We start from the raw sequence: 17,777 nt of genomic DNA, 5'->3' as shown, positions 1-17,777 counted from the left end.
CCTTTCTCTCCAGCGCTGGTGTTGGCAGAACCGGTACCTATATTGTTCTCGACAGCATGCTCCAGCAAATAAAGGACAAAAGCACAGTCAATATCCTAGGGTTTCTTAAACACATCAGGACTCAGAGAAATTACCTCGTCCAGACCGAGGTAAGAACCAGTTGTAAGTGACACCTGTGGACTGTTGTGATTTCAAAAGGAAACTGAGTAAGTTTGCAAAGCTAACTTTCGCAATCTTTCACAAATGATGGTTTGAATCTCCTGGGTTAATTCCAGAATGAGGCCCACATTTGATGGATTTGGGGTTTAAAATCAGACCAATATATTTGGGGAGCAAAATTCTTTAATGATACATTTATACTGTGCTCTTATTTTGAAAGTGCTTTCGTTTCCTTTTAAGGAGCAATACATTTTTATCCATGAAACTTTGCGGGAAGCAATACATGGGAAAGAGACTGAGGTACCAGCCACTCAGCTCCACAGTTATGTCAACAGCATTTTGACCCCTGGTCTGTCTGGGAAGATGAGGATCGAGAAGCAGTTTAAGGTCAGTTACTGAAATGGGAATGTTTTGGGGTTATTGAAATGAAAATGCAATTTTTTTTGCCATATTATTTGATACGTTATCAAGCAAGGATTGGGGCTATGTTTTTTTCTTCTTCCAGTTTCCCCCATGGGAATCTGAATGAATAATACTGTAAAATGATATTTGCAGCAAGCATTGCTTCAGTCAACACAGGAAATACAATATTACCTCCTTTAGTGTGCAATCTGAAAGCAGCCCTACTGAACCAAGTCTATTCAGTCAGAATGCTGTAACGACTACCACTTCCAAGGTTCATTTTCCAAAGTGCAACCAAATGTTCATTTTTTTTAATGTACAAAGGAAGACACATTCATTCCTTCAATTTCATAATCAAAAAATTGTAGATTTATCCCAGTTTGTATTTAAATGAAATGGCAAATTAGTGAACACGAACCAGTTTGAAAATGTCTTGGATAAAAAAAGTCACTACAATGCAGCTAAATTCTGTGAAGTGATTGAGATGTTTGCTGCCGTGATAAGGTGCTATGTCAAATGCAAAAATTACTATTAGTAAACTTTTCTTTTCCACTGCAAGCAGTACTTTCCTTCTGTTGACTGCATATAGAAAAGAGAAATATTTCAGATTTGCTGATACTGTCGTCTATATGGTAGTCCTGCATTAATTTGGCCAGTTTTCAATGCCATTTGTCTGAGTCTCTGTTCCAGAGATAGAGATATACAATTTCATGTTTACAAGATGTTTTCCTTGGGCCATTTAAACAGTATGGCTGCTTTATGTATGCGCATAATTCCTTTAAAGAATTGTTTTTGTGGAAAGAATAATTCCAAGTTTGTGATCACTGGGTATCCAGCTGAGCAGCTCTGTGCACACGTGTGTGTGTTCGTGTGTGCATGCAAAGTAAGCCTCTTTTATGGTAATAGTCACAGGTTTTTTTAATATAAGTTGGGAATGTTTTTTTTCTATATATTCATTATTGAATCTTAAAGCTGATATATTATGGTTGCTTATTATTAATAATTCTCCCCCAAAAATAAATCCACTTTGAATTCTAAACAGTGTTTGTGCTCACTACAGAAATGGATGAAGACTTTCTTTTTTTAATATTAATTTTCAGCTGGTGACTCAGTGCAATGCAAAATTTGTAGAGTGCTTCAATGCTCAGAAAGAATGTAATAAAGAGAAGAACAGAAACTCTTCCGTTGTACCATGTAAGATGCTCACTATTTTACCATTTTGCATATTATAGGCTTAATTTTAAGGAGATTACGTATCATAGCAACAAGGCTTCTCAAATGATAGATGGTGGGGAAAGAGGATGCCAAGTTATCTATTCTCTGAAGACCTTTTAGATTTGGTCTGTTCTGCCAAGGGCAATAACCTCTGATTGTTGTGGGTAAAATAGCTATGAAGTTGGTAAGCTGGAAAAATGCCTTGTTTTTTTTTCTAAATGCACTTATGTAATCCTATCTGGGTGGCTGATGATAAAAGGTTTAAAGATAAAATCCTGGTTTTACTGCAGATTAAGTCTGCTGTATTCTTCTTAGAATTTGTTTGGAGGTCAGGAGTAGAGTCAGGTTGAATAGAATAGAATTATTTTTCAACCAACCGTCTGTTGTGAATTGTTTTTGGAGGTTTTATCCTATCTTTTCAGCTGAACGAGCCCGGGTGGGACTTGCACCATTACCTGGTATGAAAGGAACCGATTATATTAATGCCTCATATATAATGGTGAGTCAGAAGCAATATCCTTTTTATTCCTTTGGCCTGTGTCATAAACACGTAATTCTAACTTTCCAAGGAAGAAGAATAGTGAAAAAATATCACACTTTTGGAGTATTTTATAATGCAAATGTTCCTTTTCCTGCTGAGTGCTTTGAAATACGAATTGAGAGGATTTTAAATTATGGTTTTGCACAATATCTACATAACCTACAAACCATTCTGATGTGGCAAATAGGTTCAAGATTAATTTTCATTTGCCAAGAATATTTGGGCTCTTTTGCTGGAATACGGAATGCCTAAGGTTTTTCTCTTTTATTCCCATCACAGAAAACAAATTTACAGCCCAATTTTCCTCTTGTTCTTTTACATATTCACGTATTTCTAAGTATTTTCTTGGAATAGGAAAGTGTGTTTGTTTCCAACTATGTTGGTGATATCAGTCTACGTTTGTAGCTGTGAAAAATAAATTGTTCCTCTGTGTAATGTAGGACGGCATGGACAGTATGTGTCTTCTTTCATGAACTAAATGCTGAGACTATGTGATCCACTTAACTCTGAAAGTCCACAGATAATTCATTAGATCACAGGAGTGAGCCAACTGCAGTTTAGCATTAGCAATAGTGATAATGGAATGCATTGCCTTGGCAAGGTGTCCAAACAAAATCAAATGAGAATGGTTAAAAAATGCCTGGGAAGTAAGAAATTTAATGGGTACTGAAGGAAGTGGGATGAAAAGAACTTCAATGATCTATGAAACTGTCCTGATGGGTTGAATAGCCTCCCTCATTCCCATGTTCCTAACTTACTGCTAAAAAATTCTGTATCAATGAAGCATTGCTAGCTCTCCAACTTTCGAGGGATTGTATGGGCAATAGAAATATTACTGATAAACAGTGTCCACTGCTTCCTTTACAGGGCTATTACAGAAGCAATGAGTTCATTGTCACTCAACACCCATTGCCACACACGACAAAGGACTTCTGGCGAATGATCTGGGACCACAATGCTCAGATTATTGTCATGTTACCAGACAACCAGGGACTGGTATGTATCCCATCTTGTAATACTTGCTTCTCCTCCTTCCTCCAGTGTTTTATTTTACGAGATTGCTTCCAGGTTTAACTTCTAATATTTTATTTTCAAATGTAAAGAGAGTGGCGGCACCATAGCCCTTGATTAATCCTAACAATTTGAAATGGTTTAGTGGAGAACAGCGAGGGATTTGGTTGTATAATGACATGTTAATTTCATTGAAACAGGATTTATAAATGTTTCGATTTTTGCAAATCAAGTTTGAAGGTTTCCCACATTTTCCCCCCCAACTACATTGCTCTATTGTACAAATGCTAATTTCCCCTTCAATAGTGATGCTGACAATTGTCCTGCTCAGAAAATAGGAAAATAAATGCCTGGATATCTCTGTGATTCACTGTTTATATGTGTGCTTCTGCTAAGTGTGTGCCAAATGGTCATTCATCTGTAGGTCTTTTTATTAATTGCTGCTTTATTCAACTAGTCAGTAGCATCTTAAAAGAGGCTAAGGTTGGCTGGAGAGAGTATTGATGGCTAACTGGGTAGGAAGCAGTGACGATTCTGAGCAGCAGAGGTGTAAAGGTCAGACAGACCAAAGAGAGGATAAATTGCAAGAAAGAAATATAATATTACATTAAAAATTATGGACTTTTTGATACTGATCTTATTTTTCATTGTCCATTGTAGTGTTGTTTTAGGAGTAATAGGCACGCAGAGCCCATTGGTAAATTTATCAAGTACGGAGTGAAAGATGCTGTACAAAATGCAAGTTGGTTGCAATGTTTCTTTCCCCTAATAATTTATATTTCATCATTAGTTTATATGAGTTTGATGAAGCCTGTAAAGCACTGACCACAGTGCTTTTCTTAAGACAATCACTCCTGCATTTCAGCACCGTAAATGGAACTTTGGATTTCATTTGTCATGGGTTGCCTATTGCTTTGAACCTGACGTGCCAATTGTATACTTTATACTTGTGTGTTTGAATAAACTAGTGTCAAATGTTCATTTGTTTAGCGGTAACATTCATCCTTAACATTTATAAGCTATGGCTGTCTCAAGCCTAAACAAAGTAATTATCTACTTTCTGAGTGTTAGAATAGTAGCTGAGGAGAGGATGACTGTAATGGTTGAAACAGCTGGAGTGTAAAAATGTTTGTTTCAACTTACTGGCGTATCTTCACTGCAGGAGGCTGTGAGTCAAGATGTCTGTTCAGCACTGAATTAATGAGAAAGACTCAGTTAGGATTTTGTTATTGGGGGTTTTATCATTAAATTGTGCTGAGGTCTTCATTCTTCCCACAGTTCACAGAATATACTGTAAAGTGAATTGTGGAGGTAATATTTATAAATAATACAAATGACTTGGACTGGATTCTCAGCTTTAGTGTAAAATAGCTCATTTGCAAATGATACCAAGTTGTTGGTGGTGGGCAGAGGGAGGTATGGAATTACAGAAGAGAGAAAAGATCTTACAAAGTGACCTTGATCAAGTATGAACATTATCTGATGACTGGTATATTAAGTTTAATACAGATAAATGCCAAGGCGTAACATGTAGGAGGTAAGAATAGGAGGCACAGGTATTCTATGGAAGGGATGAAATTAGCCGAGGGGAAAGCTGAAAGATTTCTAGGGGTGTTAGATGACTCCTGTGCTCAATATGTCAAAACAGTGTGAGGCAGCAATAAACAAGGCAAACAGGATGCTGGGCAAGATTGCCAAATCAGTTCAGTTCAAATCCCCAGACGTCATGTTGAAGCTTTATAGTGCTCTCGTCAGGCCACACCTAGAGTACTTACACAAGTACTGCACAGTTCTGGGCACCTTGACACAATACCAGGGGCTAAAGGACAGCAATGAGAATGATCCCTAGTTTTAGAGAAATAAGCTTTGTACGGTGATCATTCAAGCTAGGGTCTTAAAGAGGCAACTCCTCTTCAGTCTTAAAGAGGCAACTCCTCTTCAGTCTTAAAGAGGCAACTCCAAGTGGACTCCAGCCATTCACAAGCGGCTGGAGTTGGGCTGTTAATCAGTGAGTGGGGGGGCGGAGATATGGGGAGGGAAATTGGGATTGATTGACAGCTGAGTTGCTTGTGAATGGCTGGAGCCCATCCACTCACAAGTGGCTGCAGACTGTCAATCACCTCTAATTCGCCGCTAATTGGTCCCCTTCCCGTCCAATGGGATGGAGGAAGCCGCGCTGCTCCTCTGCTGGTAATTTGCAGCCAAACAAAGGTAAATATCAAATAATCCTTGCATTTGATATAGCACCTTATCACGTCTTCGTGAGGTCTCAAAGCGCTTCACAGTATATACTGTAAAATGAATTGACTGTATATTTTGTGGGCGAAATGCGGCAGCCAATTGCGCACAGCAGTGTCCCACAAATAGTCGTGGATTGAGTGACCAATTCATTTTTTTTGAAGGAATTATTACCCCCGGAAAAGAAATCTGCCAATCGGCTAACAACCGGGTTCCCACTTACTGCTAGGTAAAGAGGCGTGTGCTATAAGGAAACTTGCCCAACGTTTCACCCTGCTGGGAATCGAACACAGGTCTCTCACTTGAGAGGCGAGTGCACTTAACCACTACACTACAGGATTCCACTAAGAGTATAGGATTTTAACTTTACCTCCTAGGTTAAAATATTTAGTGTTGTTTGGTTAGTTAACATTGCTTCAAGTAAAACAACATCATTACATACTTTTATACAGAGTCAGTGTCGATCCTCTGCTGGACGGGAATGGTATTTCGATTACCCTCGGACACTTCTTAGCCAGACCAAATGGCCATCCTCGATGAGTCTGACTTAACCAACTTCCAATGTATTTTATAAGATTTTATAGAATTGAGAAAGTAAACTTGGAACGATACGTTTGGGTACACGTAACAGCAAGGTTTAGGGTTACAAAGAACAGTTCCAGACAGACACTAGAGGTATATCTTTACCAAGAGGATAATTAATGACTGAAAAAGGTTCCCAGACAGAGTTGTTCTGTCCAATATGGTCTCTTGCACACTGACAAATTGCTCAGAAAATCCCTCACTGCTGGATTGCACATAAGGTCTCTTTGAGACTCTTGGAAGGAGAAGATTTTGATCTTGTAACATATGACTTGTTCTTTCTTGGAGGGTGTAGTTCTTTAAAATTTGACCCCTTTTGTAGTATATGGAAGAAAAGCTAACCCTTAAAGAGATGTATGGATTATAATTCTACAAAATAATTTTGAGTAAATAATAATGCAAATCTTAAATACAATAATCAGCTTTACTTTTACAGAATGGCATTTCTTCTTTTGTGGAGTCCTGTAGCTCAGTGGTTAGAACACTCGCTTTGCAAGTGAGAGACCTGAGTTCAATTCCAGGCAGAGGGCGAAACGTTGGGCAAGTTTCCTTAGTCCACACAGAGCCTAATAATAATTCCTCCAAAACCAAAAACAATAATAAAAATTGGTCATTTTCAATCTTTGACTGTTTGTGGGACACTGCTGTGCGCAATTGGCTGCCGCGTTCACCCACAAATATACAGTCAATTCACTTTACAGTGTATTCTGTGACGCGCTTTGGGACGTCCTCCCGACGTGAAAAGCGCTATACCAAATGCAAGGATTATTATCATTATTATTTTGTGGAGAATGTCCTGGTTTTGACAAAAGGTGCCATGTAAATCACAGATAAACAACACAAATACAACATTGTGCAAATAAGCAATCAAGGTTCTGAATATCTGTCTGTCCCAATCCCAAATTGACATCACAAGGAGCTCTATTTAGCGGTCAGCTTCTCAACTAGTAAAACCTACCCACTGTGTTTGGCCAAATGCAAGTCATCTTGTGGTGGCAGAATGGACAGAGGCCAACATGTCTTTTGAATATTCATACCTTAGCTCCCTCACACACTGACAAATTGCTCAGCGAATCTTTCCCAGCTGGGCAGCACCAGAGGGATCTTTGAGACTCTTGGCTCCCTCCAGAGGACCATCTGCTGTTCTTTTGACGCTGTTCTTACATGTATGAAAAGAGTTGCTATTTTACAGCTTGTAAGCAACCAGCTTTGATATGTTCAGAAAATAAATCTATTCTACTGGTTCTAGCCATTGATGTGACAGTTCTGGCATCTGCCGGTTCCAAATATTCCTCTGAGATCGTTCCTTACAGTTGTTCTAAAGTGCTGTGAAAAGAATGTGGTTAAAGGTCAGTTAGTTGTTAGGATATTCTTGTTAGATGTGGTTTATTATGAGTATTGACACTAAGAGAGCCATTCAGCAGCAGCTATAGATCTTTTATTTACACAGCGTGAATTATTACTGTTGTTAAATATTAATTTTGAAACCAGTAGCTGGAACCATAAAATATATCATGTGTCTTGTAAAATTGTTGATGCTTTCAAATTGTATGGTCCATAAAAGACTTTTAAACAAAAGGATTGAATCTAAACTTTTCATCAATTTATGCTAAGATAATAAGTGATTATTAACCTGGTATGTATTAATCAAGGTTTTTGTGCATTTCACTATCATCCTCTCACCTGCACTTTCTCTCTTTTTCTCTCTCCTCCAGCTCTCACTGGTGTAAATAAGACCTTTACCTTCATGAGATGTGGCTTGCTGGCCAAAGGGACACATTCCTCCTCCACTCCCCCACCCACCAAATCCACCACAAGGAGCTACTGTACCCTATGGCCATTTTAGCCACTTGTGAAACTCGTCCTTTGTGAATGGGCGTTGGGTTGTTCAGACTGGGTTTTGAGTTCTGAATCCCTGGCTTGTGAATCCAATGATTCACCAATGGCTAGGTATAAATTTGGTACAAAATTACAAGTCTCAAGTGCAGTAAATCAGTGTTAATATAAAAGTTCCAGGTCCTTCGAATTTCTGCTGCACTACTCAAGAGGCCAGTTATCTTTTTATGTGAACCAGTCTATGCCTTACCTGTGGTAGCACTTACATGTGTAGGGTAACCCTGCCACTATACTATATTTTGTTGATTGGTTGTGTTTTTACTGGTTACCTAATTGTGGCAGATTTTGATAAACATAATTCAATTCTAGACGCTATTGTTTTCGAAAACGACCTGTGATTTCCTTTCTTCCAGGCAGAGGATGAGTCTGTGTACTGGCCCAGCCGTGAGGAGTCCATGAATTGTGAAACCTTCACTGTAACCCTCATCAGCAAAGACAGATTGTGCCTCTCGAATGAAGAGCAAATTATCATCCATGATTTCATTTTGGAAGCAACGCAGGTAGATTGAACTATTCTGTATTATTTTACATCATTAGAAAGAACTTCAGTAAGAAATATGTATATTAGTTATTTATAATACTACTTGCATTTATATAGCACCCTTCATGTATGATAACATTTTGGAGCACTTTACAATGAAAAGGTTGAATGCTTTTGAAAGGAGGGGAAGGCAACGATAGGTTCGATCTCAGATATAGGTCTTAGTTGTGAAGAAATGTGCGGGATTTTGAGTAACAAATGACCTGGTCAACTATTATTAGTATTAGTTGGAGTCCTGTAGCTCAGTGGTTAGAGCACTTGCTTTGCAAGTGAGAGACCTGAGTTCAATTCCAGGCAGGACGAAACCTTGGGCAAGTTTCCTTACTCCACACGCCTAATAATAATCCCTCCAAAAAAAAAAAACAATAATAAATTGGTCATTTTCAATCCACGACTGTTTGTGGGACATTGCTGTGTGCAATTGGCTGCCGCGTTCGCCCACAAATATACAGTCAATTCACTTTACAGTGTGTTCTGTGAAGCGCTTTGGGACGTCCTCCCAACGTGAAAAGCGCTATATCAAATGCAAGGATTATTATTATTATTATTGATTTTCATCTACACGAAGATTGATGAGATGGGAAAGATGGAATAGTTTGTGAGTTACCTCATTCTGTAACTGCTTTATTTCAGGATGATTACGTACTGGAAGTGCGGCACTTCCAGTGCCCGAAGTGGCCTAATCCAGACGCTCCTATCAGCAGCACCTTTGAACTTATTAATGTAATAAAGGAGGAAGCTTTGAGCAGGGATGGACCAACAATCATTCATGATGAGTATGTACTTTTATTATTTCTACTTTAATTTGTTGACAATTAACACACACACACACACAAGCAAGCAAACACAAACATGTGGGTGGTGAGGAAGACTGTTTACTTTTTAACCTCTAAATCCTGCTGATGTCTTCCTTTACCTGCCCACCAATCATTACCTTCTGGTGCCAGTGACCCAGGACAATCTTCAACGTCTCCTTTTCTGCAGCCCATTAATAACTGCTGCAAGCACATTGATTCAGTCAGAGAGCAGCATTGTCTGGGTCATGGGTAAGGCAGAGAAATTTGGTTCTATGGAGAGACTGTGTTTGGTGGGCGAAATGGCTTTTTTCTTATTGCATCTTAATTCTCATGCCTACCATCAGTGATGTTTTCCTCTTATTGGAGACAATGTGCTATACACCATCATTTGTTTCACAGAATTGGTGAAAAGTAGCAATACAGTATTTTGAAGTTACTAAACATAAGGATATTACTTGACACTTTGAACTCTGGACCATTGCTTCTAAATGGCACTTGCAAATTCTTAATTCAGTTCCAAGAAATATCTAATATAGGAAGCACAAAGGTCAACTGGACGTTACACTTTTTTTATTAAAGCACACACATCCTCTGCAATATCCAATAAATGGTTAAAATGCACAGATCCGGAATAATAAAATAAGTGTCTCTTTCTCATTCACTTCCTGCACATACTGTTCTGTGAAATTTGAAAGATTAAAAGCATGTTGTTTTCCTGAAGCACCTTGTCATTATAATTAATGTCTGTGTTGGCTCACTCGGCCACAGCAAGTGCTATTAGTAATCCAATGGCATATGCTGCCTTTATTTCAATCGGTCTGCAACTCTACTTGTGATGGCAGGATTCATTAGTAGGAAAAGTTGTCTGTGGATGAAAGACACCGATGAACCTAGTGGTTGTGAAATTAATACAGTGGAGTTTAACATGTAGTTAAAATTTAAATATTAGTGGTGTGATATGCAGTTTGAGATTAAGGTTGATTAAGATTAAGATTAAGATCGAGATTTGTGGAGTCCTGTAGCTCAGTAGTTGGAGCACTCGCTTTGCAAGCGAGAGACCTGGGTTCATTTCCAGGCAGGGCGAAACCTTGGGCAAGTTTCCTTACTCCACACACCTAATAATAATCCCTCCAAAACCAAAAACAATAATAAATTGGTCATTTTCAATCCACGACTGTTTGTGGGACATTGCTGCGCGCAATTGGCTGCCGCGTTCGCCCACAAATATACAGTCAATTCACTTTACAGTGTGTTCTGTGAAGCGCTTTGAGACGTCCTCCCGACGTGAAAAGCGTTATATCAAATGCAAGGATTATTATTATTATTATTATTATTATAAGGAGTCCTGTGGCTCAGTGAGAGATCTGGGTTCAATTCCCAACAGGACGAAACACTGGGCAAGTTTCCTTACTCCACACTCCTCTGTTTACCTAGTAGTAAATAGAAACCTGGTTGTTAGTTGATGGGCAGATTGCTTTTCCAAGGCTAATAATTCCTTCAAAATAAAAAAATTATAAATTGGTCACTCAATCCAAGACTGTTTGTTGGACACTGCTGTGTGCAATTGGCTGTTTCGCCCACAAAATATAGTCAACTCATTTTACAGTATTATTCTGTGAAGTACTTTAAGCCATTTCGTAGAAGTCATAGAATCATAGAATTATAGAGCACAGAAGGAGGCCATTCAGCCCATTGTGTCTGTGACGGCTCTTTGAAAAGAGCTATCCAATTCAATCCCACTCCTCCGCTTTCTCCCCATAGCCCTGCAAACTTCTCCTTCCCAAATAATTATCTACTTCTCTCTTAAAAGTTATTATCGAATTGGCTTCATCACCCTTTCAGGCAATGCATTCCAGATCCGAACAACTTGCTGTGTGAAAAAATTTCTCCTCACCTCCCCTTTGTTTGTTTTAACTACAATTTTAAATCGGTGTCCTCGGGTTACCGACCCACCCACCAGTGGAAATAGTTTCTCCTTGTTCACCCTATCGAATCCCCTCATAATTTTGTAACCTTCTAATAACTCTCCTCTTAACCTTCTCTGCTCCAAGGAGAATAATCTTAGCTTCTCTCGCCTCTCCTGATAACTGAAGTCCCTCATTCCTGGTACCAAACTGGAAAATCTCCTTTGAGCCCTCTCCATTTCCTTGACATCCTTCCTAAAGCGTGGTGCCCAGAACACAGTACTCTAGTTGAGGCCTAGATAAGGCCCTACATGAAATACAAGGATTATTAAGACCTGAGCCTGCTAGGCAGACGTAGGCGAAACACCATCCCATCCAAACCCCCTCCCCACCCTACTATCACCACCACAACTACCATGTTCGACCAAGATTTTTTGGGGTAGTTTTAGATCTGGAAGTTGAATTCATGACTTGGGTTCAACAACAACAAGATTACATTTGCATAGCTCCTTTCACGTCAGGAGGACGTCCCAAGGCGCTGGACAGTGTACAGCATTTCAGACCCGAGCTGGGGTCGGGGGGGTAAGGGAGTGGAGGGGAAGGGGACCGATGGCACGGTCAAAAAGGACAGTCTTGAGGCCAGTCATGAAGGAGGCTAAGGAGGGGGCGAGGCGGAGTGATTGGCGGATGGAATTCCAGAGGTTGGGGGCAGAGTGGCTGAAGGCTCTCCCACCAGTGGTGGGGCGGGTGGGGCGGGTGGGTCGGGGGACGTGGAGCAGGCCAGAGCCGGCTGAGCGGAGGGACCGGGCGGGTTGGTAGGGGGTTAGGAGGTCACAGAGGTAGGGTGGGGGGAGGCCATGGAGGGCTTTGATTGTGAGGACCAGGATCTTGAACTGGATCCTCTGAAGGATAGGGAGCCAATGGAGATGGGTGAGAATGGGGGAGATGGGGTCACGGAGTTTGGTGCAGGAGAGGACACGGGCTGCAGAGTTCTGGATTATCTACAGCCTGTGGAGGGAGGAGTCGGGAAGGCCGACACGCAGGGCATTTGCATAGTTGAGCCTGGAGGTGATGAAGGCATGAACAAGAGTTTCAGTGGCCTGAGGGGTGAGGTAATGGCGGAGTCGGGCGATGTTGCGGGGGTGAGGGAAGGCAGAGCGGGTCATGGCTTGAATGTGGGGGAGAAAAGACAGTTGAGGGTCGAACAAGACACCGAGGTTCTTGACTGGCTTGGTGAGTTGTAGTGAGCAACCATGGAGGTTGATGTTGCCAGAGCCTGAGGTGCTGAGGCGCTGGCACAAGCCAATCAGGAGGGCCTCAGTCTTGTTCACATTCAACTGTAGGAAATTAGCCCTCATCCAGGACTTGATGTCCGAAAGACAGTCTGTCAGGTCAGCAGTGGTCCTGGAGTTGAGGGTGGAGGCAGAAAGGTAGAGTTGGATGTCATCCGCATACATGTGGAAGTTGACCCTATGTCTGCGGATGATGTCACCAAGAGGGGAGCTTGTAGATATTAAAAGAGAGAGAGGGCCAAGGACAGAACCCTGGCGGATGCCAGATTTGACAGTGCAGGGGCTGAGGAGAAACCAGTGGAGGCAACAAATTGGTGATGGTGAGAGATAGGAATTGAACCAGGCAAGGGCTTAGTGAGTTCCGTGAAGATCCGTGAAGATTGAGTAAAGCGGAGAGGCGGTGTTTCACGTTGGTATTTTAACCTCAATTCCTAAATTGAAGCTGCATGTTAAATCCCATTTTCTATTGGGAGTTTTTGATCTAATGAGAGTACACTGTTAATCAGCAAAAGTAAATTTCTTGATTTTATGTTCATGTGATATATGTTCATGCAATGGTTATAAGGAATTTGAGTTAAGACAGTTAATCGACATATGATCTAAGGGTTCTTAAAATGGTCATTTTAAACAAATGTTTGCCTGGGAGGTATAAATACGGGAGGAAAGAAAAGGAAGTCATTGAAAGAGAGATTCGAGGAATTGAAGCAAAACTTAATTGTATTCTGTTGTGCAGGTTTGGTGGTGTCTCTGCTGGATTGTTCTGTGCCCTTACCACCTTGTCACAGCAACTAGAGAGTGAATTTGCTGTGGACGTCTATCAAGTTGCAAAGATGATAAACCTCATGAGGCCAGGAGTGTTCACAGATATTGTAAGTGTGATGTGAAAAATAATAAGGATTGGCATTTTGTATTAATTTTCACAATCAATAATTTCTTGCAGTGTTTCCCTAGCTGTTGTTTATTTTATGGAAATGATCTTCAGCCCTTGCAAGTTAAACGGCTTACATTACTCACAAGGCAGATTCTATGATGAATATTTAAAACATGTGGTGCAACATGAAAAGGCTGATTGCAAGTTACAAAGACCATCTGTGGCATCACAGATAATATGCACAAGTTGTTGACAGTTAGCTATCTGAAATTATGTATCACTTACTACCGTTGATTTTATATATTTAGAAAAGCTAAAACAACCTGTACATTGAACATCCCAATGGTAAATTTGGACGGGCACTTTGTAAAGCTAGGATTCAACGGTAATTGAAGAAGGGAAATTGCCTTTGTAAACCGACTTTTAGTTTTGAAATAATTATGTATCCAAATAATGATCTGTCATGCTCTTTTTGATTTCATATTTTGTCTACCTTTTTACATAGGACCAATATCATTTCTTATATAAAGCAATGCTCAGCTTAGTTAGCACAAAGGAGAATGGAAATGGACCCTCATCATTCGACAGAAATGGCACCGTGATTGTCACCGACGATTCGGATCCAGCAGAAAGCATGGAATCTCTTGTGTAATCTGAGGCACTTCATTGGAAAAACTTTTAAGGACTGGGTGAACTTTTGAGGCCTTTTTTGCCAGGTTCCAAGTTTAAAGATAAAGTTTAAAGTTTAAAGACCGTACTTTTTACACTGATGAGAGATGTTTTTATGTTGATTTTAACCATTCTGAGTCTTATTATCCTGCTGAGTATTTGCACCTCTTATTTTAACAAAAAGAAAACACAATTCTTTCTAGTTTGCACTATCTGATCAGTGTTACTGCCTATACAAAATCTAGTTCAAGATGTGTGATTTCCCTGATGTTACAACATTCCACAAAAAGATTCTATGTGTAACCCTATATGATCTGAGTTTTGTAGCAAAGAACCTAGTGATCCAAGACGGCTGTGAGGCAATCTTGCAAGCAAACTCATTCCACATTTTGATTGTTGACTAACTTCAGAACAAACCTTATTTTCATGGATAGTGGTGTATTTCTTATTTTATATATATATAAGTTGTACATCGTGTGAACCTGGCAATTTTCTGTAAAGTACCAATAACATAAGCGCCTACATTCCAGCGATCAAGACTACAGATATTCACAAAATGTCACACTTGCTGTAAACTTCACCGCAGAGTAGATTACTGAAAGGAAGGTATGCTGTACTGCACATGAATAGAACAATTTGTTTTACTGGGTGTCTTGAAATATTATCTGCAACAACGTATTGCTTGAGGCTGTAACTAACGATACACAGAAAAGTCGTCTCTGACAGAAAATGTGGAAAGAATCTTAATAAGTGAACAGGATTGTTGAAGATTAGAAACTGACTTTTTTACGTTAACACTCTGAGTCTGGTTGTTTTTGCAGGTGTTGCGGATGTGTATGTCAAAAGGCAAATTAGAAGCATGGTTTTTGCACAGTGGGTTGTGTAGATCCAACCTGAGACTGAATTATGTTTGGTGATAAAAACTTAAACCACTACCAAGTGATGTGTACTTGAGGAAAGTGATCCATCAATAACGTAGCACATCTGCCTTGTCAATAATCAGTGTTTTGAGAATATTGTGCTATCTGACACGCTTTTCTTTCCTTTTCTTAAAACTGACAGTGAAGCAGAATTTATTAACTTTACCAAAGATATAAACTAGTTCTCAGCAGAATTTAGGATTTTTCTCTCCCCCCAAAAAAAAGTATGGTTCTAATTGTCTTTTTTTAAAACTATCTCTACAGTCCAGGGTTTGTTTGTGTTTATTTGCAAACAGTAATTCAATAAGATGAATGTCCTCAAGGTGCCAGTTCATATTTCTTTTCATGATTAGATAACAATAGTATCCACATAAAAATATTCACATCTATTATAATTTAGAATTGTACAGATTGGGAATATCAACGGAGCCTTCCTCTTTAAAGATTTGACCATATTTGTACATCAGAACCATGTGTGATATTCAGTTACTTGCGTGCAAATGTGGCAATTTTCTCTTCCTGAGAAGAACACAATAATAATGGTGGAACAAAAAAACATTGTCAGTCTTCTTTCTGACGAGACAAAAAAAAACTGCTACCTGAATTGAAAAAAAAGTTTCACAATTTTTGTTAATGAGAGGTATTTTCACAAAGTGGGAGACATTTTCTATATAACCGGTTAAACATTTGATGTGGAAAACATTAATCAGACTTTTAGAGAATTAAAAAAAGTTTGTTGTTTTCAAGAAAAAAAATGGAAAAAATAAAAAAAAGACCTTTTCTCAACAAAGAGGAGATTTTTGAATTTTTTTAAATCCTCGTGTTTCTCCAACATTTGGGGTAGTGGTGTTTCAAAAGAATTTTGTTTCAGTATTTTAGAGGAAAACAAAGATAGTTTAAGCATCATGTCTCGAGAACCATAATCCTTATTCATTCTTTAGGGTAGCAGATACAATCAAACTGTAAATATTTTGTTGCTTCAATGAGCATCTTGTGGGGACTTTGTATCTATGGTATATAATCACAGAATTTTATATTTTCATATAAAGCTAATTTTTTTCTAGTCTCAATTCCTTCATAGTTTTGTGGTGGCTATGTGGAAAAGCTGTCTGTGCATTGAGGTAGTACCCATGAATACTGTGTCATCACATTTCAAAGGCATTCAACATATATTACTTCTTGGGAGCAGTGGTTGTTGAAGTTGCAGGTATTTTCAATGATATTGTCGGTGTGTGCAATAGGAATAGATCTAGGCAGTTGCTGAATAAGTTTGTCTCATGACCCATTTGAAAATGTGGTGTTTTGTAACTTGAAATAATCTGCTTTGTTCTGTTGAAACTATATTAAATTGTTCTATTATAGTGTTATTTAATATGTAAATTGTATTGCTATACCTGAAATAAAGTATGGGTTTTGATGGACCTAAGGGTGACACTGTTATGACTCGGTGGAAGTCTTTATTTGACTTTTGCTTCATAATAACATTCAAGTTGGATTTTAAATCTCCCAATATTTTTGTTGTGTGAAGTTATAAAGGTCCACCATCGTACTATACACCTAAGTTTATATCCTGAAATCTATCTAACTCCTTTTTCAAATAATCATTACAAGCATGTCCACAACCTGATGTAAGAAAAAAATCCCTCTGGGATGGAGACTTAAGTGAATATATTTGATACAGTAGAATACATTTTCTACTTATACAGTGACTTTCCCAGTGGGAGGATGTCCCAAACCGTGTGATATACATTACCTCAGTTAACTGAGCCTCTTCATCTTTGATGGCTAACTCTGCATATTTTCTAATGCCCAGATTGAATGTATGGTGACCAACACTGGATGATTTACTTTGACTTTTGATTTACTAATAATTTTATTAAATCCATGCTTTTGGATACTACACATTTGGCAATGCAGCCTAACGTTTTCTTTGACCAGCTGTTGAACCCATCCGAAATCACTTTTCAATAATTCCTTTTATTTATTTTCCTTTTCTATCGCATTTTTGCATCTTTGAAAAACATTAGAATGTTTTTAATTTCATTATTTAGATTGTGTTTTTCTTTGTAGAAATAAATTGAATAGTGCAGAAGTGAAATAACCCCAATGATGCTATGTTCTCTCTCCCCCAGCATTCTTGTGCTTATTTAGAAGTACGTTTGTCTGTGACTGTCTCTTCAATGGCTGATCTGCGGCATTTGTTGCTTACTTTGTGATTTCCTGAAATCTATCATCTATTGCCATTAAATTTTATGAACCTGGCTGAGCTGTTTGCATTTCTCATGCCAGCACTGGTGCTGGAATAACTACACACAGAACATATTGTACCACAGCAGTTGGTACATGATCAGCTCGATCACAGTAAGAATTTAAGAGTTCTTATATAGAGGTTTTTATATATAGAAGGATTTATACTCATTAATTCTATTTTTATCTTGGTCAATGATGATATTAGGCAAGAATTTAAAAACAGTGTTTTGGAGCAGTTCATTTCATTTTTCTCTTCAATAGAAAAAGTAGGTCTTGTTTTTTCAAGAAATATAATTGCTTTTAAAGTATCCCTCAATTAACTGCATCACTTCATTATTGATCTCCATGTAGGTTAATTTTAGAGAGTAAAGAATTTTCTCTGGGCGAAGGATCCAGAAAGAGCTCAATATTTATATTTTGAAAAGCATTATTTGTGATATCAATTAGGAGCAAGTCTTTCAAAAATAAAATAATTTCTATTTATCAAGA

At 38.8% G+C, this 17,777-nt stretch overlaps 1 protein-coding gene across 2 annotated transcripts in view; it reads left to right on the top strand.

Moving 5' to 3' along the window:
• The window catches only part of LOC103179801 (protein tyrosine phosphatase receptor type G), a 300,620-nt gene extending 285,338 nt beyond the window's left edge, over positions 1 to 15,282 (top strand). For both annotated transcript variants that reach the window (XM_042339618.1, XM_042339617.1), the window contains 9 exons: positions 14 to 149; positions 400 to 546; positions 1,662 to 1,755; positions 2,199 to 2,275; positions 3,185 to 3,313; positions 8,398 to 8,544; positions 9,219 to 9,361; positions 13,312 to 13,447; positions 13,955 to 15,282. In XM_042339618.1, coding sequence (XP_042195552.1) covers positions 14 to 149; positions 400 to 546; positions 1,662 to 1,755; positions 2,199 to 2,275; positions 3,185 to 3,313; positions 8,398 to 8,544; positions 9,219 to 9,361; positions 13,312 to 13,447; positions 13,955 to 14,101 — 1,156 coding nt within the window. In that variant the 3' untranslated portion in view covers positions 14,102 to 15,282. The remainder of the gene's footprint in view (positions 1 to 13; positions 150 to 399; positions 547 to 1,661; positions 1,756 to 2,198; positions 2,276 to 3,184; positions 3,314 to 8,397; positions 8,545 to 9,218; positions 9,362 to 13,311; positions 13,448 to 13,954) is intronic.
• The last annotated feature ends 2,495 nt before the right edge of the window (positions 15,283 to 17,777 follow it).

The sequence above is a fragment of the Callorhinchus milii genome, unplaced genomic scaffold (assembly GCF_018977255.1).
Source record: "Callorhinchus milii isolate IMCB2004 unplaced genomic scaffold, IMCB_Cmil_1.0 Scaffold12, whole genome shotgun sequence".
NCBI lineage: Eukaryota > Metazoa > Chordata > Chondrichthyes > Chimaeriformes > Callorhinchidae > Callorhinchus > Callorhinchus milii.
Note: the sequence above shows the minus strand (reverse complement) of the source record. Positions and strands in the feature narration are given on the sequence as shown.